This window comes from Acomys minous (assembly GCF_964271855.1).
Source record: "Acomys minous genome assembly, chromosome: 3".
Classification (NCBI taxonomy): domain Eukaryota; kingdom Metazoa; phylum Chordata; class Mammalia; order Rodentia; family Muridae; genus Acomys; species Acomys minous.
Window position 1 is genome coordinate 44,035,681 of NC_140485.1, and position 27,833 is coordinate 44,063,513.

Here is a 27,833-nt window from a genome sequence, read left to right on the forward strand (position 1 = left end):
CTCCAGGACCATGCCAACCCCTGACCCCAACCTGGCTTACTCGTCATGGTCTTCCAAATGTAGTGCACAGTCTGCACTACTTGTTGAATGAGTGCCTTCAGCTCAAAGCTGACCACAAGCCACTGCTCTTTACACAGTACTCAACACACTGTAAGTGTTCTGTGAGTGCAGGAAGAAGGTTCTGCAGATAGACCCCAGTCTCAGACTCCATCACTGACTCAGGGAGTTTGCCTTCCTAAGTTTCTTGAATGCCCTATCATCTGCACAGCCCTGCCTTCTTCATGAAGGCCTATAGTCAGGAAATGGCATAAAAATTACTCAGGTTAATTAATGCCTGATGTGGAACATGCATCATATACTCTTACCCTAAAAACAAAAAACAAAACAAAAACAAAAAATACCTCAAGTTGGGTATCCTTTTGTTTTCTTCCCTTGGATTTAAGGAAATATAATTAGAGACTTTTGGGTGATCATATGGGGTAGTTTTTGTTTAGTTTAAAAAACAAAAATGTTAGCATCCTTATTACTTCAACAAACATGGCACCTAGGGCACACCACACCACCAACTCTCAGTTTAGGAAAGCAGGTCCAGCCCAGGCCTCCACCCTGCAATACAGATTTTATTTAGCTAATACAGCATACAGACCCTGTCTGAAATACATGTTTGGGGAGGGAAGTTGCAGAATGCTTGCTTTCCTGCTCATTTTTCTATCAACTTAAGCATGAAGAATTGGTTTCTAGAAGAAGTCCTGCAAGCCGCTGGAGGAACAATCTGAAGCACGTCCAAGGCAGCGGCAAAACACGGAGAGCCCAGAGGACGCAGAAAACAGCTGCTACAGAGACAGCAAAAGCAGGTGGGACACTGGCCATCAGACACAGCACAGCTTTACCTAGGAAGTGATACCTGCTGGATGGCTTTCTTACTGTGGACTTCATGTGCCCTGCCCCACTGCATTTTCCCAAATCAGTGCTGTCATTCGGCCCTACGTTTTCACTTCCCACGTAAAGAAACCGACGCTCAGAAGGGCTTAACAATGTCCCAACCCTCAAAGTTCAGAGTAGTTGATGGCAACAGAAACTAGACATCTGGGGGTACTTGAGGTACATGTGGGGGGCATTGCTGACAGGAAGGGCCATTGGGGCACCTAAGATCCTGTTGTTGTTGTTGTTGTTGTTGTTGTTGTTGTTGTTGTTGTTGTTGTATGTATCCTCATGTATCCTGGGCTGACCTCAAGCAAGTGCTATGTACCACAACAACTGGGTAGTACTGAGCACTGAGTCCAGGGATTGATGCATGGTAGGCAGGCACTCTACCAACTGAGCTACATCCTCAGCCCATCCTTAGAGTTTGATCATGACGTACATAAGTTGCACATATGTATACCTAGGTGACAATTCACTGGCCCCTAATGAGCCTCAGTGCATCATACAGAGAAAAAAAAAATACTGCTACCTCAGATTACACAGTTGAAAGCCTGGAATGGAATCCGGGTCTCTCTAATTCCAAAGCTGGAGCTCTTGTCTCTGTCCCTTCGTCACAGCCAGAGAAGCTAGGCCTGAGAATAACTTGTACCCAGATGCCATTGACCCGGGAGCATGTTATTGGGCTGTCTCAAAGCTCCTCTATGTTTCCCCGTGTTCAGGAAAAGGAACCACGGGCAGAGCAAAGCCGTAGGCAAAGGTTGTGATAGTTGGCAGTGGCAATGAAAGCAGAGAGGACTAAGACCATCCCAAGGCAAACACCATCAGCTCCAACCCTTGGAAAGAAAATCTCCCAGCTAATATGAATGCTCCCAAAGTGACTAATGAAAGCCTTCCATCTGGCACAGCAAGGACAAAACAACCCTGTCTTTGTTCGGTGAGTTTAGACTCACACAGGCGCTTATGCCCACGTGTTGCCCCAAACCCAAGAAGCAAGGCAACCTGAATATCCTGACTGTTCTGGGCTCTCTGTAAAAAGCCACTTTGGCCAGAGGAGGAAAACCTTGGTCCTCAGGTGTTTTACACAAAATCACAGAGAGTATCAGTGGTAGCTCATAGCATGACCCAGGTGGTCCACAGCATGCTAATAATAAGTAGCCGCTGCCAATTGGGAACCCACTAATTTTTAACCTCAGGTGCATTAATTTGATTTACCATAATCTTTCATTCATGACCACTTTTAATTAGTTATAATAATGTGAAATCACCTCCCAAGACAAACTAGAGCTGTTGCAAGCACAGACATCTAAACCACATGAGCCTCCCTCCCTACGCGTGCACCTCCCCCCCCTCCCCACCCCATGAGATACAGACAGTCGTTATCTGTGTTTGGCCCTCATCTTCCCTTTTATGCTGTATTGATCTGACCTGTAATATATTCCTTCAGTATCTTTTTGTCTTAACTTTGAAAAAATTCAGCTTATGTTTCTCAATATAATTTTGCTAAGGTTTATGCCATGTATATGTTTTTCACCTAGCCGTACACTGCCAAGTGAGCCCGCACATTTCATAAAACCATTGCTTTTGCATGTCACCCTTTCATGGTGCATGAGTGAATCATGGGCCTGGCACATGCCAGGTGGGGAGTCTACTACTGAATTGGATCTCCAGCCCCACATTTTAGCTTTTCAACACATATGGCAGGTAAGCTTTCTGTCTAATATTACGAATTAAAAAACAAACAGGGCTGGGGTCCCACAGCTCAATAGTAAAGTGCCTGTCAATCATACACAAGGCCCTGAGTCAGGCCTGAGCGCCAGAAGAAGATATAAACAAAACAGAGAAACCTAGCCAGAATTACACTAAGACAGGAGCCTAAGCAGGACTAGCAAAGCCCAGACCTCTCCCCTTAATGCTCAGGATATATAAGAGATGCACATGGACATAAGTCAGCACTGCGCCTACCCTACCACCGTATTGGCTAACATCCTGGGTACTCGTAGGCCTGGGCTGCATCAACTATTTTAGAAAGTACTACTCAATTAATGAAACTATTCTAGGACGCCAGTACGAGCGGCTCCATCTTACAGTGTAGACTGGGGACATAGTCAAGCAGTTACTCATGAAGCAGGAAGTGGACCCAGAATCTGAATGGGGGCAATCAGTCCCACCCTTCAGCCGTTTAGAGGATATTCCTCTGAGGGGCTGTTATCAGGCTGTGACACATGACAACTAAAAACAGGCCTGTGTTTGCAGCCCAGGTGATGATGGTAGCATTCCCAGAACCTGACCCATACATTAGGCCCCATACAGCAAGCATGCCTGTGTGTAGGTGCTGAGTAGGGGAGGAGCCGGAATGAACCAGTCTTAGCTGGGTCTGGAGGGCGATCAATGGCTCCACAATGGGAGACTAGAAGGGAAGTACTGGTGCCTTGAGGAAAGAGCACCAAACATCCTTTGTGGAAAACTGACACTCCATGTACAGGACAGAATTATTTGACCTAGTCTTCGTAGCCTGCTGGTTTTTTTTTTTTAATGGTGGGTTTTTAAAATTTTTTGTTTATTTAGTACGTGTGTATACATGTTCGCATGCATGTGTGTCGAGGCATGTGTGTGCAGGTCAGGGAATAACCGCCTTTCCCCATGCAGGTCTCAAGGATTGAACTCAGGTCATCAGGCTTGGCAGCAGCTGTCTTTACATACTGAGCCATCTCACCTGCCCTTGCCTACTGATTGTGACTCAAGAATTCGGCATGCAAAGTAGAGCTTAAAGTCTGGTGGCAATAAACTCAAATGTCAGTTCTTTCACCTGCTTATGAGTTGAGTGACCACTCCTGGGACCAGCCACCACTCACCGTCTCTAGTCCTCAGCATGTCCGTCTATGAAATGAGGTCAATGACAGGATCTCCAGCTCCTGGCCTACAGTGAGGACTCCATGAGACAACCCACACAGACCACAGGACTCTTTCTCCTCTCCTAGAAGGCACTAGGCAGATGGGACTATTCACTCACTGTGTGTGGCTGTGAGAATTGGACAAGGCTGATGACAACTATTCTCTTTTCCAAGGCACTCCAAGCTCTTCCTTGGCTCAGAGTAGCTCTGATCATGACCTCCGCCCATTACTCAGAAGAAAAGTCACAGGCTAGCCTCCGATACTGCGTCTACCCAGTCTCTCTTGGCCTGGGCTGTCTGAGTGAGCACACTCAAAGGTTCCTGGCACAGAACCTCACTGATAACCAGTGAGCCAGAGAGTCTCCCAGTTGCCTACTCATTCTCAATCACCCGAGGAACACTGAAGAATTCGACCTAGATCTAGACTTTTAAAAATACATCAAATTAGAAAGGGGATGTTGGAGGTACCAAGGGGCAGAGAAGGGGTCAAGAGATGGCAAGGGGCGAACATGTGATAATGCCATGGTGAAGCCAGTGCTTTCTGGAAAGACTGAACAGAGGAAACATAAACAAAATAAATACAGCCATTACCAGACATTAGAAAAAACTAATTTTAGAGGAAAAAAGAAAAATATCACCAAGATTCTAGACCCAAGTTTAGAGGTTTAAAATTAACATATCTAGGTAAATACCATTTTTAACTGCCTCAAGATGTTCAATCAGCTAGTCCTGGGAATGGTTAAAGTTCTCTTGTAGTTTTGGAAGGAGAAGGATTAAGTGTGGGCTCACATAAATACAATGTGCACGTGCGTGCGTGCGTGCGTTCTCTCTCTCTCTCTCTCTCTCTCTCTCTCTCTCTCTCTCTCTCTCTCTCTCTCTCACTCTTTTACACTCATTCACATACTTTCTCTCACACATACACTTTGCTCTTTCACACGCACATAGTCTTTCACATACACACACTCATACACACTCTATGATACACACACACACATTCTCTCACATATATATACACACACACTTTCTCACACACTCACACTTTCTCATACACACTTTCTCTCTTACACATACTCTCTCACATGCGCACTCATACACACACTTTCCACATACTCACACAGACAACTATCACACACTCTCACATACTCACACACTCAAACACAACACTCTCACCCACATTCCCTCACCCACATTTTCTCTCACACACACTCAAACACACACACACACACAACTGTCACACTCTCACACATACACTCTCATATACTCACACAACTTTCATACACACTCAAACACAACATACTCACACATACACTCACCCCCACACACTCACACTCTCTCACATACACACTCATTCTCTCTCACACTTGCACACTCACACACTCACTGGGTCCTTTGGAGAGTAGAGGCTGTGCTGACAATGGACTTCTGCACAGGTAACAGCCAAGACAACTGTTTGGCAAGAAGAATGAGCGTCGCCCTTTAACCAGGAGTGATCTGTGGGGCTAGGGACACCACACAAGACAGCACAGTGATGTCACGGCCTGGCCTTGTGTCCTTCCTTTTCTTGGAGATTCTCTTTGTGCACGGTCCCCCCCTGGGGATCCAGGCATAGAAAGAGAAGGGAGAGAAGGAGGAGTGGCAGTTGGGTTCCTCCGATTTAGATGTGTGCCTTGTAACAACTGTGGCGAAGCTTCCTGTAAATCCTGCACATAGTTCCAAGTTATGTGGGGTTCATCTCAAGTGTCAGATTTGGCACATCTGACTGTGGGCAAATGAGTGGCAACTGCGTAAACACATGGGTACTTCATACCACCAGTGAAACCTACTGAAAGAACTCCGCTCTGATTACACTGTATGACCGGGTGGTGAATGCTGCTTACCCAGCTTAAAGCAGCAGGGGGAAGGCAGGCTGGTGGTCAGCTGTGGGCTTCTGAAATGAGAACCATGGAGCACTTCTTATCTCTGCCATCCAGGGAGAGAAGAGGCCACATGGAGCTCACGCTACACACGTGTAATTTACACATTGGCTTTAAGTGCTAGCTTCCCTCCTGATCACTCTCTATGACTTAAACAAGCGACAGATCACCAGATAGAAAAGGCAAAAGCCCACAGCAGAGTAAAGGATCCTCAAGTCATCCCTGAGAACCACAAGGGATGAAGGTGGAAACTGTAACTCCTCCTGCTGGTACTGTGTGTCAGTCGCATCAGAGGACGTGAGACTGGGGCTGAAGACTTGTGCTCCACCTCACTGAATCCTTACAAGTATACCACCAGGTAGATTCTCTGGTATTCCCTTTTTACAGATGGGGGAACTGAAGTACAGAAAAGTTACATTATTAGCCATGTAATCTAGGCAATTGAGTGAACAGCCACAGGTTGAGCTCAGGACCCAATTGTGAACAGACATGCTTCTTCTCTGCTCTCTCTACGGCTCGAGAGAGGCCTCTCTTGAGCCCAAAGATGCTTCTTCCAAATTTCCCTCTGCCAAGATCCCAGTGAGGGCTCTGTTTGTCTCAGTTCTCACAGCACAGGGTGCAGAAGACCCACAGGGCACACTAGACCCTGAAACTCTGGGACAGTTCCAAAAGTCTGTAGTGGTCACCCGCAGTCTTAGTGCTTGCACCCCAAGTAGTTCTGACAGGCTGGCTTTGGACAAAAGGCCCTCAAAAACAGCTTACCCAGAGCAAGGAAGGAGCAGGCACCATTCCTCAGGGAAAGCTCAGAAGTGAGAGCTGAAGAACAGACACTGGGGTGACCAGGAGGCCGTTCAATAAACCCAGGGAAGAGAGCTGAGCGCCTGGGAGAAGCGCACCCTAAACCTGAGAACTCAAGTCCTAGGAGCAAGAGCAGCAACAGAGCAATTCTGCTCCTTAGAGTGTTTGAGAATCACTTGCAAACAGCTGCCTTTGGCTACATCAAGTACCTCCACAGGACACTGAGGGAATGTGTAACAAGCTTTGTCATGCCTGTGTAGCGAGCATTGTCTTGTGCAGTTTGGGCCATTTTGTTTAACTCTGATGGAATCCCCTTGAGGTATTGCAAAGACCATTTCACCCACAAGGGATCATTTTCAGAGAAGCTAAGTGACTTGCCCTAGGCCCCACAGCTTGGAAACCATAAAACATGACCTTGTGTGAAGGGTCCAAAGGTTAGAGCCACAAAAATCAATGGCCTTAACCTCTCCTTCCATGAATCTTCCTACTTCTGCAAACAGGGCTTTCTTGAGAAGCTGGGGAGTAGTTAAAAACGTTTAGACCCATGAAAACCCAGAAGGCTGGTCCAAGTGACCAGCGGGTGACCTATAGTCTAATGGCATGTTGTCTCATTGAACTGTCTGTGATGATGGACGCGCTCTATATCTGCCTTGTCCCTAACGGCAGCCACTGGGCATGCGTGCTGACAGAGCCCTGGAAAGGAGGCTTGTGTGAGAAGATGCTTAACCGTATCAAATTTTATTATGTTTAAATGTAATGACCCACACGTGGCTATAGCCGCATTATTAAAGGGTGACTCTAAAGCTTTTCATACATGTTCCTGGTCTCCACATGAAGAAGGTTGTGAGAAACCCCTGGCTTCCCGGGGGCAGCCCTTGTGTGAGTGAGTAAAGAAAAACAAAACTCACTCCTGAGCTCTGATCTCGGAAACTCTGCAGCTGGAGGGGAGGTGGGGGGGAAGCCAATTCCTAAACAAATGGCCTCTCACCCCTGTAAGAGAAAAATTAAATGCACAAAAGGCCCCAACTTGATTACTTAGGAAAAGCTGTCGCTTTCTGTGAGGACGAATGCCTTTGGCTTAGGATGACACAGGGCTCAAGGCGGTGGAAGGGGAAGAGCCAGAAGGGTAAAGAAGAGGAGGCTAAGCACTCTCTGAGGTGACATAAATCCAGAGGAAATGGGCTCAAGGAGCCAGAAGCTTCCAAACATTCTTCCTCTCAAACTATTTTAGGCAACCAATCCACTCAGTTTCTCAGAGGTTATTTCATTCCCTTCACCAGAGAGACGGATCCAGCTTTAAATAGGCAGAGGAACACCTCCAGCAGGGCCCTTGGCAGACCAGCACCCCACCAAGGGAGGCTATTTTAAGGCACCTAAATGGCTCCCTGTTCTAAACAGGAGGGGTGCTTAGGCCTTGCTGCATTTTCTCTCTCATCCTCTACCAACCCCATCATTTTTTTTTACTAATAAAACTGTCCTGTGCTTCTCTCCACCCAGGCACGTCTGAGGACAGAAGGGGCCAGCAAGATGAATGAGGTCTCAAGCCAGGCCATCCTGCTCAATCCAGGATAGCCAGGGGATTTTTCTCTGAGCTTCAGTCTCTACAGAAAGACTACATACAAAGAGTGAGAAGAACACACACAGTGGCAAGAACAACATGGCACAACACCCCTGAAGCACACAGCCCTGGCACATTGTAAGGCTCAGCACTTAGTTTATGTGCTGGAGGTCTGGATTGAGACTACATAGTGCCTAGTCGGCTCCTCTGGTGGAGGAAGACAGACACATGCGTGCTTGGGACCTAGGGAATCTGGAAAAAGGCTGCCTGGGTCTGGTTATATGACCTGTGAGATCTAAGCCAGTTGTTTAACCTCTTTACAGTTTCTTCCTCCTAGAGGTCTAGTTTACCAGTGGGTTAAACATCATGACCATATGGCAGCACTGTCCCTCTAACTTTGCCCTTCCCAGGTAAGCCCAGCACTCCAGGCTCCTCTTGGAGCTCTCCAGGGAGCTCTGAAGATGAGGATAGAGCCAAGCAGCGTAGCTAAGGAATGAAGGAAAGCCATCCGCCTGGGTGGGGCAGTAACAAGCACTGCAGAACAATGATGCTCTGCCCACTAATAATAGCTAATGTCTGAGTGCTTGCTGTGTATCAGACGTTCCCAAGAACTCTACCCACATAGTGTCAGCCCTTTTCCACACCATTTCCCTCAGAGTTTCTGAAGGAAGGCCCTTACATTAGTCACACACACACACACACACACACACACACACGCCCTACATTTTTTTTAAGCTCTCCAAGAGATGATAGCATGAATCTACAGCTGGGAATTAATGAAAGAGCAATTTGATGAGCACTGTGACTAGCAGAGGAAAACTGAGACAGCAGGTAGTCCAGGCAGTGGCAGCTGTAAGAGTCCATCTGTAGCTACCACAGCTTCCATCCTATGCTCCCTGCCCCTTCTGAGGAGCAAGCCCTTGGACACACCCAGTGTCCCGTGAATGCGCTTTCTATCACTTCCTGACTCACACATGATCGACTTGCAAGAACCCAAAGCTGCTGGAATATGGAGTCTAGTTTTCCCAGAAGTAAAGGACATGTGTGCAAAGCTACAAGTGGTCCATAGAACAAGTGGATCCAATTAAACACACTACATGTGAACGGCCAGAAACAGCTGAGCTGATGACCTTCAGGGAGCCCGCTAGCCACCAACTGAAGATGCTAACACTGGTAATTAACCCTCTCTTGCCCAAGTCTCTGGCCAGTCTTGTTGAGCTATGCCTCTGGAAGGACAAATGAGTGCAGTGATTCAATCTATTACACAATTAAGAAGGTGTCAGAGGTGGCCCACCTTCCTACTTGCTATCTCTGTAGCTTAAATTTGGGACAAACAACCAAATCTACACTTGAGTCTCTGGCCTAACTCTGCCTCTTTAGTACTTTCTGAACGCCTGGCCCATAAACCTTACTGTCACATTCAGTTTTCTCTCCTAATTCTCATAGTAGACTGTAGGTAAATACCATTGGCTGTGACTTTAAAACACATCCATGACCTCCTCTATGACCACTTGGTCCAAGTCCTACCCTCACCTGGCCCAAGTCCCACCCTCACCTGGCCCAAGTCCCACCCTCACCTGCTCCAAGTCCCACCTTCACCTGCTCCAAGTCCCACCCTCACCTGGCCCAAGTCCCACTCTCACCTGCTCCAAGCCCCTCCCTCACCTGCTCCAAGCCCCTCCCTCACCTGCTCCAAGCCCCTCCCTCACCTGCTCCAAGCCCCACCCTCACCTGCTCCAAGCCCCTCCCTCACCTGCTCCAAGCCCTACCCTCACCTGCTCCAAGCCCCTCCCTCACCTGCTCCAAGCCCCTCCCTCACCTGCTCCAAGTCCCACCCTCACCTGCTCCAAGTCCCACCCTCACCTGCTCCAAGTCCCACCCTCACCTGCTCCAAGTCCCACCCTCACCTGGCCCAAGTCCCACCCTCACCTGGCCCAAGTCCCACCCTCACCTGCTCCAAGTCCCACCCTCACCTGCTCCAAGCCCCTCCCTCACCTGCTCCAAGCCCCACCCTCACCTGCTCCAAGCCCCTCCCTCACCTGCTCCAAGCCCCTCCCTCACCTGCTCCAAGCCCCTCCCTCACCTGCTCCAAGCCCCTTCCTCACCTGCTCCAAGCCCCTCCCTCACCTGCTCCAAGCCCCTCCCTCTTTTGCCTCAATTATTGCAAAACTCTCTTACCTGGTCACCTCGTTTCTGCACTTGGTACTGAAGTCCACTTCCAAAAGAGGAGAGAGGGAGAGAGTAACCTTAGTGAAATGCAAATCGAGTTGTGCCCATCTGCTCAAGTTCACCATAGCACACTCAGCTTTAAAGCCAAGGCTATTAGGCAATAACCCTGAGCTAGTTCCTCTTCTCCCACCTCCTGTCCATGATGAACTCAACCACACTCATCTCCTCAGTAATCTCCTCAGCAGCAACCAGGAACACTTGCTGTTCCCTTTATTGGGAGCTGCCTTCTCCAGCCATGAGGGTCTCATTGTGGCTCCACTGTGCTTCCCACCCTCACTTTCAGCAGGGCCAGCGCCTCCCTTTCAGTACTTTATTCATTTGCTCTGTCACTGCTTCCTGAAACACTGCCCAGTACACAAAAAAAGGTCCTCAACAAATATTTGCTGAACAAATGATGCACCCCAAACTGAACTTTCTCCCCAGCTCCGAACCCAGAGTCCCTCCCACTGTAACCACTTTGGCCTCAGCGGCTAGCTAAGCAGAAGACATTATCTCTGAGACTTAACAAAGGTCCCATGGACAGGGGATTACTCTGACGAGTGTCAGGGGCCTCGTCCTACTCCACTGCACTGTACTCCCAGCACACTTCTGGCTTGTCCTGCCTGCCCTGGGGGTGGGGTAGGGGATTAAGTCCAAAGGACAGCTGTGAGCAATTTGCTTTTCTCCATGTTTAACTTGAGCGACCCAGCTCTGGGACGGAGAAGAAACCACTTAGGCCCCGAGTTCTCGAAGAGGCAACCCTGCCTTGCCTTACTGGAACGTTTCACTTGATTTTCATTTTTGGATTTGAGGAGTGGATGGAGAGGAGTGGGACGCGGCCATCTCACTCAGTCTCACGTCTCATTCATCCTCACTTTCCTACATCCTGCTCAGACCTTGAGGAGAAAAGGTAAAGGCCACACACCTCAGGGCCCCCAGCTCTGCGTCTTGGCTTTCAGAACTCCTGGCCTCCTGTCATCTTCAGTGACTTTCATTTTCCCTCCTCTTTGAAAAACCAGGCCTGCCAACTCCAACAAACAGCATTTAAAAATATCATGCTGGATTATACAGCAGGGCCTTCCACATTCCTCACAATGCCTGTCTGTGTCCCTCGCAGGATAGAGAAGGGTGTAGAGTATTTATTTATTTTTTTTCTCTAGCTTCTCCCTTGCTATAAATACTCTAGTCTGGGTAGGCAGGCTTCAAACACCAGCTGTATGAAGTCACCTCGGGGCTGGACCTCACCACAGTGCTGGACCTCACCACAGTGCTGGCCTGCCAGGGCCTGGACACAGCTGTCAAGCAGTTTATGTCAGCCAGAAGTACACAGAACTTATCCTTCTGAGAGAAGGCAAAGCAAAAAGCTAAATACAACAATCACAGCGAATGCTAATGTTAAAAAGATGGCGTTTAGTCTCACTAGCCAGCTGGGTCTCAGAGCACAGCCTGCTTTAGACAGGGCTTCCCCCCCCCCCTTTTCTTTCCTCGGGGTACTAATTACAGGGATAGACCCTAGGGAAATAATTTCACAGAGTTCTTGTGGGGTCCAGAAAATTTCCAGAGACAGAGGGGGCCCCTAGAGAATATAGTCCAACCTTCTCAAAGAACAGCCAAAAAACTGAGATGATTCACTCCAGTCACAGAGAGGGCAAGCTCCAGTCCAGAACTCTCTTGATCCGAGCCCACAGTTCTCTGTGCTGGGTTGTTCTAGACGCTGCTGTATACACGTCTGCTTGGTACATAAATATCAACTTACAACTTTCCTCACAGAACATACCGCTCTCATACTTTAGAAGGCATACACCAAAGTTTTCCACAGAAAGGGCTAGGGTGTAGCTTGGTGGAAGAGCACTTGCCCAGTATGCACAGGGCCTTGGGCTGCATCCCCAGCACTTGAAAAAACAAGCTTTCAACAAAAGCTTTTGTTGGAATGGTTTTCCTGTCTCACACTTTAGAGGTTCAATTTCATCTCTCCCTGGATTCAGGTTTCTATTGCTAGGACTTCCAAGTTCAGTCTCTCTATTTAAATTTTGTCCTCGTGAAACTCTTCCTAGGTTTAGGAAGGAAGACCTTCAAATCATTAACTCCAAGTAAGGCTATATGTATTTTTGCAATATCCTCATGAAATTTATCTTTCTCAAGTGACAAGAAAATTCCTTCACCACACTGGGGTCAGGAAAAGAACACACACACCTAAGGTGTTAGCCAAGCCGGTATGATCTCCGCATATTGCTGTCAGGACTCGAATGATCTCTAGGGAGTCCAACCCAGATGAAAACGAATTATTAACTGCTTCCAAGATCACAAGCATTTAACACGAAATCTTTATCAATATTCTAGAGACACATCAACAGAGCTAGAAAAGAGCTGCACATCAAAAGCGAGCTGTCAGCTGGTAAAGCCTAGACTGGAAGTCAAGCACTTAGAGTTAGACTTTAGCCAGTAAAGAGGCCTAGGACCCTTTCAGCTCATCTTGTTTTCCGCTGCTCCCTACTCTGCCATCGTAAACTCAGTAGTTTACTTCAGCAAGTTTACCACTCCCAGCCTCCATCATCGACAGGGATTGCTTTAGCCTGAAGAATCAATCAAGTCAGAAAGCCAAGTTCAACAAGAGAAGCGAGGCTGATGGAAAGGCCTTTTGTGTCCCGTCAGCTCAAGCTTGCCTATTTAAAGTCTTGCATTACACTTTCACTGTTACAACGGCAGGCGGGTGCTTTTTTTTGAGGTCAAGCTTTCAATCAACAAGAGGGGTAACGGGAGGTCTGGGTTGTGGTTAAGATGAGCAGCAGAGCAGACACACTCTGATTCTGAGCTATAAAAATAAGTTTTGGAAAACTCTTGTCCAACACTCTGGCAGCCTTCTTCACATCTGGATAAAAGATGTGGGGATTCCCCCCCCACCCTTTTTTCCCCTGTGTTATCTCCTCTACTCTTCCTTGTTATGTAGCTGAGCCTCCAGGCCAAGCAGGGTCACTTGCTGTCGTTCGAAAGATGTGCATTAACTTCTAGGTCTTTCCCACACCGTGCCTTCTTTCTCTTTCTTGGTCAAAGCTCTGTTGTGTACGTCTGCATTGGCTCATAGGCTACGTCTCCTACAAGAAGCCCCAACTCCCTTCCACCCGCTGGGTACCCACCCTACCACCTTTGTAAAGCTTCAAGACCTTCATCTATGGACTGGAAACTATACATCCTTTGCGGAGAGGCTTGGTGGCTCAATAAAATTAGTCCAAAGATGGGTGACCTCATGCAATTAATGTGGGCTATCAGCACCTTTTCCATCATTGTTTTAAGGAAGATGACAAATTTTCCTGCAACTATCCATAAGCATGCTGTGCTGTCCCTGCTGGATCATAAACTCCTCAAAGCAACACTGCTTGTCCAAGCCTTCCTGCTTGCCTTGCACCTAGCCGCTGCTCAGTGAGGTAGGTTAATGAGGCTGCTGGGGCATTTGTCAGGCTAACTTGGGCTGTGTTTCTTCACCATCTCCTTCTCACTCAACAGGCAGCTCCAAACAAAGCTGAAAACCCATTTAGGTCTTTAAAAAAAAACCAACAAACAAACAAACAAAACCAGGCAAAGCCAGGCATGGTGCTACAGGCCTGTAAGCCCAGTACTCAGGGAGGTAGAAAAAGGTGGGCGAGGACCTTGAGGTCATCTTCAGCTACACAGTTGGTTCTAGGCATGTCCAGTTTACTAAGACCCTGCCTCAAAACAAACAAACTCAACCAATTACTTTAATATGTACTGCTCTTTAAATATGAACTTCAAATATGTACTGCTCTTGTTATCTCGACAGAGGTGGGCATGAACTCAGAGAGAGAGTGTTAATCTCACTGCCACACTGCATTGTCCTAGGGACAGTCCACCCATAACTGAGCAGGGCGTGAAGGTGCTTTTTCCAGACTCCGTAACATCTTCCTACCTCCAGAAACCAAGTGTTAGTCATCAAGGAGAGCCTTGTGACTAACACTTGCCACCTGGGATCCGGGTCATGCTCCACCCAACCATGAGAGACTCAAGTACCATGAGCCCTTAGCAAAAGGGAAGAAAATTAGTGCATTCAATAGAAGTTTGTAAAAAAAAAAAAAAGTCCCTTATAGAGATGCTTATTAAATATTCACAATCGGCCAGGCGTGGTGGCTCACACCTGTAATCCCAGCACTTGGGGAGGCAAAGGCAGGTAGATAGATCACTGTGAGTTGGAGGCCAGCCTGGTCTACGAAGCAAGCCCAGGACAGCCAAGGATACACAGAGAAACCCTGTCTTGAAAAACAAAACAAAACAAAACAAAATTGACAATCATCCTATGAGTTGGCTATTAGTCTTAGTTTTACCTTACAGCACAGTGTTTTCCAATCAAGGGTGACTATGTTCCCAAGGGAACATCTGGAGTCCTGGGAAATATTTTGGGTTGCCACAACTAGTAGGAATAGGGTTTTATAAAGCATCTTGCAATGCACAAGATAGCCTCATGACAAAACATGATTCAGTCCCAAATGTCAACAGTGCCAACTTTGTTATAGAGAAAGAAACTAAGGCACAGAAGTAAAAGAATCTGTCCCACATCCCACAGTTCACAAGTGAGGCTGGAAGGAATCACCCAGCAGCCTAGCCCCAGGCTGTGCTTTCTCACCAAACCCTTAGCATCCCTAACACCCCTGGGACACTTGAATATTCACCAGGCACAACTTCACTGCACAGAATAATGGGTCCCTCACTGGGTAGCAGAGGAAAGAGACTTGGGGTGCTTCGCTTGAGGACATGGGTTCACTAACAGGCAAAGCAGGGTGGGAGGCTCAACCTAGGCTCCAAAAGCCAGAGCACCTTGACAGGCCCTGTGCTGATTGGGTTTTGTTGTACTCCTAGTACAAAGATGCAGTCGGCAGCTGGACACAGGGGTCCACTCTAAGGAAAGCATGTACCCTTCAGAAAGGCTCTTCCGGGCCTGAAAGGTGATGGCTCACTCAGGCAGAGAGCTGGATCACTGGGGCTAGCTGAAGCCAATCTTGCCTACTCAGCAAGTTCTGGCCAGGCTACAGAGAGACAGCATGTGATGAAGAATGACACCAGAGGTTGACTTTTGGCCTCCACATGTGCACATAGGCCCGCCCACCCACATATGCACACAAGTGTATGCAAACGCAGAAAGAAAGGAGGGAAGACTGGCTGATTCTTTCGCTAACCCCCAAAGTGAGCCCCCTCCCCCAACCTCCTGGAGACCAGAGAGAGGCCTAAATGTGGAGCAGCTTTCCCCCCCTTGCATGTCCTTCCGCCCTGCGCTGGCTCACCCCCTCCTAACCAAGAAGCAGCACTCTGGCAAGTCCTCAGCTTTTCCATTCAGCTCAACATATTGATCACCTAGCAGCTGCAACTTGGCAAGATACTCCCTGGGGGCAGCCAAGCCTCCTGCCCCTTCAAGAGGAGGAATAATGGTGCCTTCAAATCAATGGCACCTCCAGTGTACACTCTCTGGGCCTGGAAAGCATCGGCTGGTCTGAGGAATTCAAAGTGCCTAGACACAGTAGGCCACTTACGAGTAAGATCTATAAGAAGTAACACTGTTGCTGGGACTTTGACGCACGCCTTTAATCCCAGCACTCGGGAGGCAGAGGCAGGCGGATCGCTGTGAGTTCGAGGCCAGCCTGGTCTACAAAGCGGGTCCAGGACAGCCAAGGCTACACAGAGAAACCCTGTCTCAAAAAAAAAAAAAAAAAAAAAAAAAAAAAAAAAAAAAAAAGGAGTAACACTGTTGCTGGGACTTTGACCCAATTTGACATTTGAAGAGGCTCAAATACTGATCTGTTGCTTGCTACTTCTGATCCTTTGATTCTTTATAGGAAAAGTACAGACTTGGGGCTTGCTTAGTCCTGGCCCAGCCACTGTCAGGGAGGTGTGAACCATGACTGCGGAGGCTCTCTCTGTGGAAAGCACCCTATTCTCCTCAGCAAGACTACTGATCAGAGAAACTTCCTCCCATTGGTTGCTCTGCTGCCTACTGGACATTTGGTCAAGAACTCCACTCCACTAGAGACCCCACATGAAAGGCATCTCTCTAACCCAAACCACCACCCTGCCCTCCAGCTCTCACACCGCACTCATCTCATCGCAGAAGGCCTTGGGCAGCATGTCCAGAATTAAGATAGCCACTGACTGAATGGTGTCCTCCCTAGGACATGCTCCCCCCAAATGACGCTTCTGTTCATCAAGAACTTGAACTTCTCTGCTTTCTTTAGGGGGAGGGGTTCTTCCAACATGTAAAAAGAATTCAAATGCAAATTTTGGAAAGAAACAAGAGGGGTGGGCAAGATCTACAGGCTGCCCTATACTCGCAGAATATGTTAAAATGTACAGACATTGTACAGGTTGTGAAGTCACAATTTGATGGAGATACAGGAGCAGGAGATGATTCAAGAAATGCCTTGGGTGCTGTAGAAACTTCAAGGAGGCTTGGCTCTTCCAGCTGGGGGAGGGGAAGTCAGGTAAAGCTTTCTAAAGGAGGCAGGCCTAACAATTCCAGCTTGTTACTCATGCTACCTAAGCCAGGGGCTGCATTTCTTGGCAAGCTTGCAGGGGGAGGGGGGTGTGGGGGGTTGGGGGGAGATAAATTAGTTTTCATTTCCAAAGCTTGCTTTGTTTCAGTTCTGCAAGCTCCCTTGGCTATAATACAACAGTTAGAAAGAATGGAGGTGCCCTCCTCCCTCAGTCTACCCAGGTGTTAAAACTGATTAAACAGCAACTCACAGCTCAATTAACCCTTGCTCCTTTGGCTAATTATCTCAGTGGAAATCCATCCTACAATCTCTTTGACAAATGAACGCTACAGCCAGAATTTCCACTCCTGCTTCAGACACAGCCTCTTTATTTCTTGGCTGCAAATGAGATGTTGACATTTGTCTCAGTTGGTAAACAAGTGAATAATTCGGAAAACTCCTTAGTCACCATTTACAGCCCAAAGCTCCTTAGACAGTAGTGTTCATGCTGGTAGCTACTACTAATCAAACTTCAGAAAGGCCTTCCTTGACTGTAACTCAAACTGTCCCCACCTATCCCAATATCTGATCCGAAACAAAAACAACAACAGCAAATGCATGGCAGTATATATCTGTGAGCCTAGCACTTGGGTTAGAGGCCAGCCTAGGTTTCAAAATAAGATCCTGTGTAAAAAAGACCAAATCTCTCTCTCTCTCTCTCTCTCTCTCTCTCTCTCTCTCTCTCTCTCTCTCACACACACACACACACACACACACACAGTAGGTAAAGGCATACGCCACCAAGCCTAACGAGCCAAGGTCAATCCCAAGAACCCACACAGAGGGAACTCACTCCAAGTTGTCTTCCTCCAAATGCTCCCACAACACAATACATGTAATTAAAAAAAAAATGAACCAAACACCCCCACGATTAATAAGACTAAATCTTTGTTTACTTTTCCTTGTCCCTCCACTGGATTAAACACTTTGAGAGGAACCATCACACCACTACTTAATCCACTGCAGTTTTAACAGTGGGGCACAGCCAGTGGTGAGTGAGTGTTTGCTGAATGCACTGCTACTGTTTATTGAGCCTTTACTGTGTGCTAAGATCTTTATGATTTCTATCCTCATGCCAACCTTATGAGATAGGTATTATTATCCTCCATTTCACAGATTACAAAACAGAGGTCTGGAATGATTAAGAACTTTGCCCCCAGGTCCATCATAGAGGTAGGCTCCAAACTCTTTAACATTTGCCTCTGTGATGTATACACACCATATACAGCTCTGGAATGAGAACGTCCTCGTCACTATTCTGTCGTTTAACTGAAATAAGAAACTGAATTCTCTCAAAGGCCATGATCATATGATCATTCATAAAATCTTAGTAAGAAAAACAGCCAGAAGGACCCCAGAAAGGCTGCTCTGTATCAAACCTGCACACAGAGGTCCCTGAAAAAGAAAAGAGAGGGCAGAGGGGAGGGAGTGGAAGAGAGATGTTTCTATTTTCTGCCAGCCCCTCCTGTTTATAAATACCACTCTATTAAAGAGGGTTTTCTGCTCCCCATAAGGAAGTCATGAAGATCTCAGGGTTTAATGACACCGCCCTGGGATCCAAGACATCAATACCAAATGATCAACAATGCATAACTCCTGCTGCTCTATGGAGCTGGGATCCTGTTTTATAAACACTACAGAACTTTTACCATCCATCTCAGGCTGAGCAAAACCATATTTGTCTGGCATTCTGAGTAATGGACAAGAATAGATGGATTAGGGCTCTTAAATTCTGTGTTGGAAGACATTAAAAGTTTAAGAGCTCTATATAGCCGAGTCAAATGCATGAGCCCCTGCTGTGTAATTAGCAAGCACAACAATACATATATAATTTAAAAGGAAGACCCAGCAGGACAAGAGTACCAACCAGCACTCTCTCTTCCCATATGCTGGCATTCCTCACTTGGTCTTCAGCTGTATAAACTGTAACCTTGCTGGCTTTGGGGACACTTTAATATAAAAGAGGCTTGGAGCTCTTCATTTCTTTCCTAAGTGGTTGAGGCTTTCCTCTGAAGACAGCTTTCCAACATATGCAATTCATTGCTTCTCTAGCAAACATCCATTTCACTGTCTAAGGGGATTTAACAAATCTGCCTCTTCGTTGGTTAGTAAGACCACCCCCTAGTCTTTATGAATGAGGAGCGGGCATCCATGTTACTAAGAGGAAGAGTGCCTTAGAGACCAGAGAACTCAGAGGGAGACACTTTGGTGCTGAGTATCCTAGGGAAAGGGAGTGTTCCTGCCTTCCTCGCCAGGGCTGAAGGCTGCTGAAGGTGTGAGGTGAAGGCCAAATCATGGGGGGGGGGGGGACGACACAAAGAAACAAAAAACCAAAAACAACCCATCCAGTAAAGACAGCCCCAAGGGCATTCATAAGCAACGCTCTTTGGCTGTGGACCTTTAAACGAAAACACTTGTTTTCTAATGATTTCTGCACCTGCAGGTACTCCGAGAGGCAGCTGCTCTTTTAAGCTTTGGTTTGCAATCAGAAAAAGACATTTCGCATGCTGGGCTCTGGCTGGACACAAGGACATTCGTGGGTTTTGTTTTGTGCTACTGTTAGCCTACTTTTCCTTGTGGGGATAGGGTTGAATTGCTTTTCGCCAAGAGGATTTACTCTTGGGGTTTTGGTCCACGCCCCACTGTAGTGAGGGCTTCCCTCTGTACAGAACTCTTTCCCCTGGGCTATGACAACCGCATGAAAATCCCCTTGCCCTCCACTTCCTCTCTTGGAACTGGTGTTCCCAGTGCTGAGGCCACAAACTTAAAGTGCGAAGCACCATTGTCAGCGGTGACGCCATCAACTCTTGGATTGACCTCAACTCTGACCTAACAGCAGGAAAGCTGCAAGACAACTATTCTTGACTCCAAGAATGTCCCGTGGTGGCGCCAGAAATGAAACCCAGAGCAAGAAATATCAAAATAAGCTATGTTGAGGAAATAGTGTATTCCAAATTTGGTCTAGAAGGTCAATTGCTCTTCTTGAGGGCTGATGAAACAAAGCTGTGTATCATGCCAGGGTTCAAACTGCAGTTTTGTGTAATCTAAGGAAGGGACTGAAACATTGAGGCCCTTAGCTTGCCCTCTGTATAATGGGGATAACACCAGAGGTTCTTTAGCTCTCGGAAAAACAAACATTTTCTCATTCTCACGCTCCAATCAATACAGAATATCTATTTTTTCTATATCCCCCCCAAAGTGTGGGGACTCCTCCCACTGACAAGCATGCAACTCTAAAGCACACACAGCTGGAAGTCCTCCAGCTCAACTCAGTGAAACCCTGAGACTACCAGGAGATAACACCAGATCTCCTCCTCTCAGAGGTCAGCCCAGCCTGAAGTAGTTTTTCCTCGTGCTTCTGACCAAGGCTATAAAGGTCGTTTTCTACCATAGCCTTCTTCTGATTTAATTTGCTAGAGTGGCTCACGGAATTTAGGGAAGCACTTCTCCATTCCCTGGCTTGTTTACAAAGGAGGTCACAAGGCTATCGGTGAAGACAATCCTGGGACAACTTAAGGAGGAAAGCAAGTCCCTTGCTGTTCTGGGGTTCAGCTACACAGAAGCACCAGGAAACTTGTCCTCTTGAGTTTTTATGAAGACTTTATTATACATGCATGATTGATTAAAATCTTGGCCATTGATGATCAGTTTAACCTTCTGCCTCTCTCCCCTCCTGGGAGGCTGGAGCAGGAGTTTGAGGTACTAACCCCTTAAAGACTGCTTTGTTCTTTCTGGTGAGTAACCGCCTCCCCCCCATCCTGAAACTACCTACAGGTGGCAAGCCATCAGTCATTACCATTCAAAATTACACTTTTGTTTTGGAGATTCCAGGGATTTTTAGGAGTAGCATGCAGGAAATAGGGACAGAAACCCAAGCCAACAGTTCACTGTATCACACTATCAAATCCACTCTGGCTAACTTATAGAGGCGGTCCTCATATACAAAGTGCTAAGGGCAGTGACTGAAGTATTGCTGTTCTAAATTTTAGCCATCACAAGTATGTTAAGCCACATCTAATTTGATTTTTATCCCTTCCCAGAATCCACCTGGTCTCTTCCACTACCTGCTTATTTGCCACTGAAAGCTATACCCAAAGTGACCCTTCCAATTAGACCATGAGGTTGGTCCACCTTAAATAATATATGGTGCCAACTCCTGAAACTGGAGTCAGGAAGTTTGCTGTTGAGCACATGTCATGCCATGCCCTACCACAGAGAAGGACAAGGGCTTTGCTTTTATCCCTGTCACTAAAGCCTTCGCTAGCCCAATGCTTTATTTTCCAGACTCCACCCCATGCAGTTGCCCATCCCCCATACTCTATTCCCATAATGTGGTTTCCTGAGGCCGGCATCTTTCCTTTCAGGAAAACCTAAAAGGGTGTGCATTTTATTCAACACAAGGTTTTAATCAAATGCTTACTTGGCTAATGACAGCTGGAAAATCGGGCCCCAGAAGTCGGCATGTGGCTGCCTTTCTGAGAAGGAGGTTCTAGAGTCCCTGGTTCCCTTTCACCTCTGCGCACATAGCACCTCTACCCCCTCGCAACCCCCCCCCCCCATTAAGAGGCCTGACTCTGAGCATCATTAAGGCCAGGGAGGAGCACCAGATCCTAGGCTCTCCATGCTCCTCTACCCACCTCATTTATCAGAGGTTCAGGTGTTAAGAGTATAGACCCTTAACACCAGGGAAGAACCACAGTCAATCTGACCTACTGTTGGGTGAAAAAGAAAAAAGAAAAAAAAAAAAAAGACTCCTAGAGAATCAACTAAACAAGGCAAACAAACCGTAACAGGGCAGCAAACTTCACTTTAGAGGGTGGTTCAGGAGACCGTTGGTCCAGACAGACACCCATTTTCACCCAATTAGTGCACAGACAGAACTCTTAAGCATGACTTTATCCTCCAAAAGTTAGACACCTAAACAATCTTTGATAAGAGGTTAAGAATTCTCCCAGAATTCAATTGCTCTCAGAGACCTGGTACACTTGACAGTTTGGTTCTAGGAAATCCGCTCCTGGGGTGGCCCATCCGTTTGTCCACCACGGTGCCTCGATTTCCCCCCACCCCAAGCTTACCATTGGCGTTCTTGCCGCAGATGAGATGTTCATAGGGTTGCAGGACTCCCCAGAGCTCGGCGTCGTTGTTGATGACCATCTCCAAGGCCTCTGCACATACCTCTCCGCCTCCTCCGCCTCCGCCATCCAGGCTCTGGCTCGCCAGTACCCTGGCCCGGATCTCCTCCACCAGGTTCTCCATGCAGGCGGTGAGCGAGATGGCCGCGTACTCGTGGATGCGCACAGAGATGCGAGTGTCCACCATCCAACGGAAGAAGCGGCCCACCGAGAAAGTGAGGCCGCAGCGCGCCGACTTGCCGCGGCGCAGCCCATCGCCAGCGCTCATGCTATAGAGGGACAACGCCTTGACGGCCGCCAGCGCGCAGCTCTCCGCCAGCGCCCAGCTGTGCACCAGGCGCACCGCGCTCTGCACTTCGAAGCGGGTACACTTGGCGTGCAGCACGCTCAGGCGCTGCGCCTCCCGGGCCACACGGATGAGAGCCCGGCGGAGCAACCCGGCCAAACGCCTCACCGCCTCGGCTGAGAAAGCTGGCAGCCTCCTGCCGCCGACGGTTTTGCGGAGCACCCGGGCCACGTCTCCCTCGGTCCAGGGGAACTCCTCCAGCTCAGGGAGCCGCGGGCAGCGCGAGAAGAGATCGGCCACTTCGGGATCCTCGGGCAGCACCGTGTTCACCGTGTCCCAGCTGTTGTGGCGGCTGTTCATGGAGCCGGAATAGCACCACCAGGCCGCCCCGCGGTGCTGCTGGGCCGAAGAGTTGAGCGCCTGCGAGTTGGACTTGGAAGACGAGAGGCTGAGCGAGCGGCAGGAGTCGCCGGCCCCATACCCGGAGTCCAAGGTCAAGTCCTCCAGCGTCTTCAGTGTGGAGCTGTACGTCCCGGCCATGGGGAGCCTCCGCTCGCGGCCTCGCCGAGCGAGGGGCTCTCACTGTCCCATGCCCACTTGCCCCGGGGGTGCGGAAAGCAGCTCTAGGCTCTCGGGGGCGCCCTCCGTACTCGCAGCGCGGCGCCTCGGGGCCGCAGCATCGCCCGCGCACAGGCCGCGGGAAGGTGGGCGAAGCTCCCGGGCGAGCCGGAGCTCAGCGCCGTCCGCGTCCAGCCGCGCCGCTGTCAACCAGCGGGCTCCCCGGCGCTCCTCCTCCGCACTCGCTCCGCCAGCCCTCAGTTTCCCTTACCGAGCGTCCGTCGCGTCCGTCACCACAGAGAAGGAATCCCGGGAGAACGGGGAGACCACCGAAGAGCTGGGCGCCCAGGTCCGTCCCGGACCAGCCGGTGAGAAAGCGCTCCACAAACTTCTGCTGGGCGCGGGCTACAGACACAGATAGGTTCTCTGGAGAGGCCCGCATGCAAATACACCCGGGCGGCTCACCAATCATCAGCCGCGCCGGGCAAGGGCTGCGCCAATGGTTTCCGGGAGGGGCGGGGAATATGCAAATCTCACTCCGCTTGGGCGAAACCCCTTCCCTGAGAGATTGAGGATTGGGTGTAGCGGGTGGGTAGCGGCGGGAGGGGAGGGGGATGGAGAACAAGAGAGAGAGCTGACTAGGAGGTGGAGCGCAGAGACCCAGAAAGCTGGGGGAACCCAGAGAGCAGGCCCCAGAACCGAGGACTAAAAAGGAGAGCGAGAAGGAAAAGCCTCTGTCTGCTATCCCTTTCCCGCCTTCTAGGCTTTGGACCTAGGCAGTCAGCTCCTTGTGAAGCTGCGAGTAGCCGAGCCTCGGAATGCAGGAAAAGAAAACCGAGAGGAGACCGGATCCACCTTTCTCGTCGACTTTCTACAAGCCTCGCCTCCTCTTTTCCGAAGTGAAAAGCTATTTATGCTCGGAGGGAAGGAGAGTGCCCCGGCTTCTCTTCTCAAATCTGTCTGGTTTTGCTTACATTGACATTAGGCTCCAATCGGAACAGAATTTCTTAAGCTGAGATCTGAAAATAGCCCAGGATCCGGAGGCCTGTGTAGGTTCACACCGTTTTCCTAGGATTACCTTGGAGGATGGAGCCGTAATCTAAAGAATGCACGATTTCCTTCTTGTCTGAGTACTGTCAGGTGGACTCTTTTTGTCGGAGGTGGGAGGGTGCACCCGAGGAGGATCAGGTGAGAAGTGAGGACCTGCGCTGAACGCGGGGCAGGTGTTCCTTTTTAAGGGCGATGCTGGAGTGGTTTGCGGGTAAGCAAGTCGTCCGCCTCTCCGGACTCATGGCTCCTGGGTACAGTGAATTGCTGACCTTCCAGGACGCAGAGGTGCACTTCGTGCAGTTCGCTAGAGAGCTGCTGATTGCACAGATCCACGCCCAGCTCACGCAGAACCGTCTGCTGCCCCGTAACTATTCACGCGCACAAACCTGCATTAGCGCCCCCCCCCCCGCAGAACTGCATAATCAAAGCGCGGATTGTGCACAACGTTCTCGTCCCAAGTCCTCTTCGTCAACTCCTGAATGGCTCCTTTGTGCAGCACTTTACAGTTCTGACCTTGGGCCGTGAGCTGGATACGAACTAGAGAAGTCTGACTTGTCTCTTCCTTTAAATTAATGATTCCTTTCCCCGTGAAACGACTTTTTATTTGGCAGTTTTACTTATTTTTTTCCTTTCTTGGGATATATGAGACGTCGCCTCCTGATGGTTAGAATTGAGAACAGAGTCAAGAATAGAAGTACTGTGCAAGGCACAAGCAGCCATCAGACTAACAGAGTCACAGTTTATAGAGGCGAGATTCGAAGTCAAATTAGAGGTTCAACTTGTCAGAAAATACGAAAATGTTTGATGGATTTAATGTTAATTAAAAGGAGCATAGTAAAGGAAATATCGCCCTCTAGTGGACATCTAAAGCAACTAATTTTTTTCTTTGTTCATTTTTCTTCAAAAATAAAGGCTTGGCTGGAAAGGTACATTAACTAAAAGGGTGATTTGGGATCCTTTTTTCACAAAACATGGGAGATTTTTTATTAATGTATTTAAATCATATGATGACTTAAATTGTAAAGATAGACATGCCCAAACTGGGCATAGGTGTGGTTGTTCATGCATGTAACCTCAGGACTGAGATGAGACAGGAGGACCTCCACAAGTTTGACACCAGCCTGGGCTCCAAAGTGATAAAATTCAAAAGAGGAAAAAGACATAAACATGCCTAGAATGAAATCCCAAAGTTTCATGGATGTTAAACTGCCCCACAAGGATTCTAGACAAATAACTGGATGTCTTTAATAGATGGTAAGGAAATTTTTAAAAAAAGAAAAGAAAAGAAACTCAGGACATTAAAAGATACTTAGAAGAGACATCATCCAGTCACAGGATATAGAAATTACGTAGGTTCTTATTTTAAAAATAGTAAATACTGGGCCAGAGAAATAGGTCAGCGCTTAAGAGTTTATTCTGCCTTTGCAGAGGACCCAAGTTCAATTCCCAACACCCACATTAGATAACCTGTAACTCCAACACCTCTGGCCTTCATGAGAACCTACACACACACACACACACACACACACACACACACACCAACTAGACCTAGGATTGCTCATGCCAACAGTCATACAAGAGAAGTAACTTTAGGTAATCCTTGAAAATTTTTACCTTGGCCCAAGTGTCCTATTTTGTCATTTAAAACAAAGTTAAAAACAGTCTGGAGATTAAAGTACAAAATACCCTAAATTTTATCTAGAAAGTGAGGGGCTTATAATCTGAGCTATCTAAATGTAAGTTAAACTGTCTTATGAGATAGGTTGATTATGGCCTGAGCATTTGGAGATGGGCAAAGTTTTAGCTAAGTTTGTGGATCGTTGTTGACACATGTAGCAGTTATGCTGACTTATTTTAATTTCTGTCTTCTTGACTAGGTCAGCGTGAGTGTAACATTGCAGTCGATAGACATTAGGTTAGCGGATGAATAGATGAGAATAAGTGGGACACTTTAGAGATTTCTTTTACTTTATGTATGAATGCTCTGTCTCCATATAGAGCCCACAGGCCAGAAGACGGCACCAGACCTCACTACAGATGGTTGTGAGCCACCATATGGTTGCCGGGAATTGAACTCCCGACCTCTGGAGGAGCCCAGTACTCTTAACCGCTGAGCCAGCTCTTTAGCCCCCTTTAAAATGGTATTTTAATTTTACTGTGTGCCTCTGGTGCCTGCAGAGGTCAGAAGAGGGCATTGGGTCTCCTGGACCTGGAGTTCCAGACAGTTGTGGGCAGCTGTGTGGGGTCCTGGGAATCAAACCTGGGTCCTCTAGAAGAGCAGCCAGTGCTCTTAACCGCTGAGCCATCTCTCCAACCCCGAGTGGGACAGTTTAACCCAAAGCCAGGCTGCCTCGGTTCTCGGGAAACTTGTTGAACTTGCATGTGCTTAAGAATTCGTGTCAAGGAAAGTGGAGCTGATCTCTGAACTGAGAGTGGCCTGACCTCCTTCTCTGCTGCAGAGCTCAGGATGACCCCACGGGGTGTTGGTGGCACACGCCTTTAATCCCAGCACTCAGGAAGACAGAGGCAGGTGGAGCTCTGTGAGTTCGAGGCCAGCCTGGTCTACAGAATGAGTTCCAAGATAGCCAAGGCTTCACGGAGAAAGCCTGTCTTGAGAAACAAAAGAAAAAAGAGATTTCTATTCAATGGCTTGGGAGTTATAGATGGTATTGGAAGGCAGAGGGTTTGCAAGCTACCTAAAACTGCCTAAAACATTTTAATGCAAGTACCAGTTGGAATTGTTCTAGATAAAGTGGGTGTATGTAGTGCCGCCCAATAGAACCTCTGTGACATAATACTCTGTCCACCCTGTTCAGTGCAGGAGTCACTAACCTCATTAATTTAACTTGAATTGATTTGTTCATTCTCTTAGGACCATTATAGCGCCTTAGAGATTTTCACAAAGTCCATGGACCTGTGCTCTCAGAGCGGAATTCAAGGTTAAAAACGAATCAATTAAAGATGCTGTGAGACCTTGGAGACAGAGAAGCAGCTCCTGCAGACACACAAAGGCTTGTAAAGGGTGGAGACGACAAGCAGACCAAACCAGACACAGCTCAGATTCCAGGAATCACACCGGTGCAAGCTTGGCGATATTGTGATCAGGCGACTGGTCCAAGTCACTTTCAGAATGACTGTGATGATGTCATCTCATAAAACTCTTTGATGAGAAGGAAGCAGCAGAGGACATGAAAAAAATCCAGACGGGATGTGGATGTTATGGGGTCCGTGATGGAGCTGGACACCAGGTTTTAAAGCCAGGACAAAAGTAACGAGCAAATCTCCGAGGGGCCAAAGTGAGCTTCCCTGACTGTCTTTTGTCAGGTGGCAGGCTTGGCCCTAGAATATGAGATGAGCTGGGGCTTACCATGTTAGTTGCTGAGTGGGAGGGAACCCAGAAGATATGAAAGACTTGCTCGCCCCACCCTCATTCCAACATGGCCGCCAACCACTACGTGCCTGAAAGTGAATGATCATTTACCTATGTGCTTTTCAAACTGCTTAGTTGAGGAATTATTTTTCCAGTCTTAACACGAAACAGAGTCTGAGTAACAAAAAAGCAGAGGGTTTGCTGTGGGGTGAGGTAAAGGGGCGAGGGGAGAATGTGGAGCCAGGCTTACTTCCACCCCTTGATTTTTAGAGAGCCTTCAAGGAACACGTTCGGAGCTTTGCAGGTTACTAGAAATCTATGAACACAGGGCCACTGTCTCTGCTCTGATTCACCACCCAGGGTAGTGTACCTAGGGATGAGATGATGAACGGAGAAAAACATCTTCCGTAGCGGCAAGGAGAGCTGGTACGGGCAATAGATGGAAAAGAGTGCATCAGCATGGAAGTTTTGTTGTTGGACAATGAACCAATGGTGTGTAAACTGCTTTTATCTTAGGAAGCCCAGACAGGCCTCCTTCTGACACAGACATTATTTTCTGATTTCACAATTAAAGAGAAAGAGCAATTCCTCTGTATTTACAGGTTCTGAATCCTG

The 27,833-nt window shown here is 48.1% G+C and overlaps 1 protein-coding gene across 1 annotated transcript in view; it reads right to left on the reverse strand.

The window, feature by feature from the left end:
* ABTB2 (ankyrin repeat and BTB domain containing 2) overlaps nt 1-23,225 on the reverse strand; it is a 160,147-nt gene extending 136,922 nt beyond the window's left edge. Inside the window, exon 1 of the mRNA XM_084774970.1 lies at nt 21,898-23,225. Within this exon, the coding sequence (XP_084631096.1) occupies nt 21,898-22,780 (883 nt within the window). The 5' untranslated portion in view covers nt 22,781-23,225. The remainder of the gene's footprint in view (nt 1-21,897) is intronic.
* Nucleotides 23,226-27,833: the final 4,608 nt, after the last annotated feature.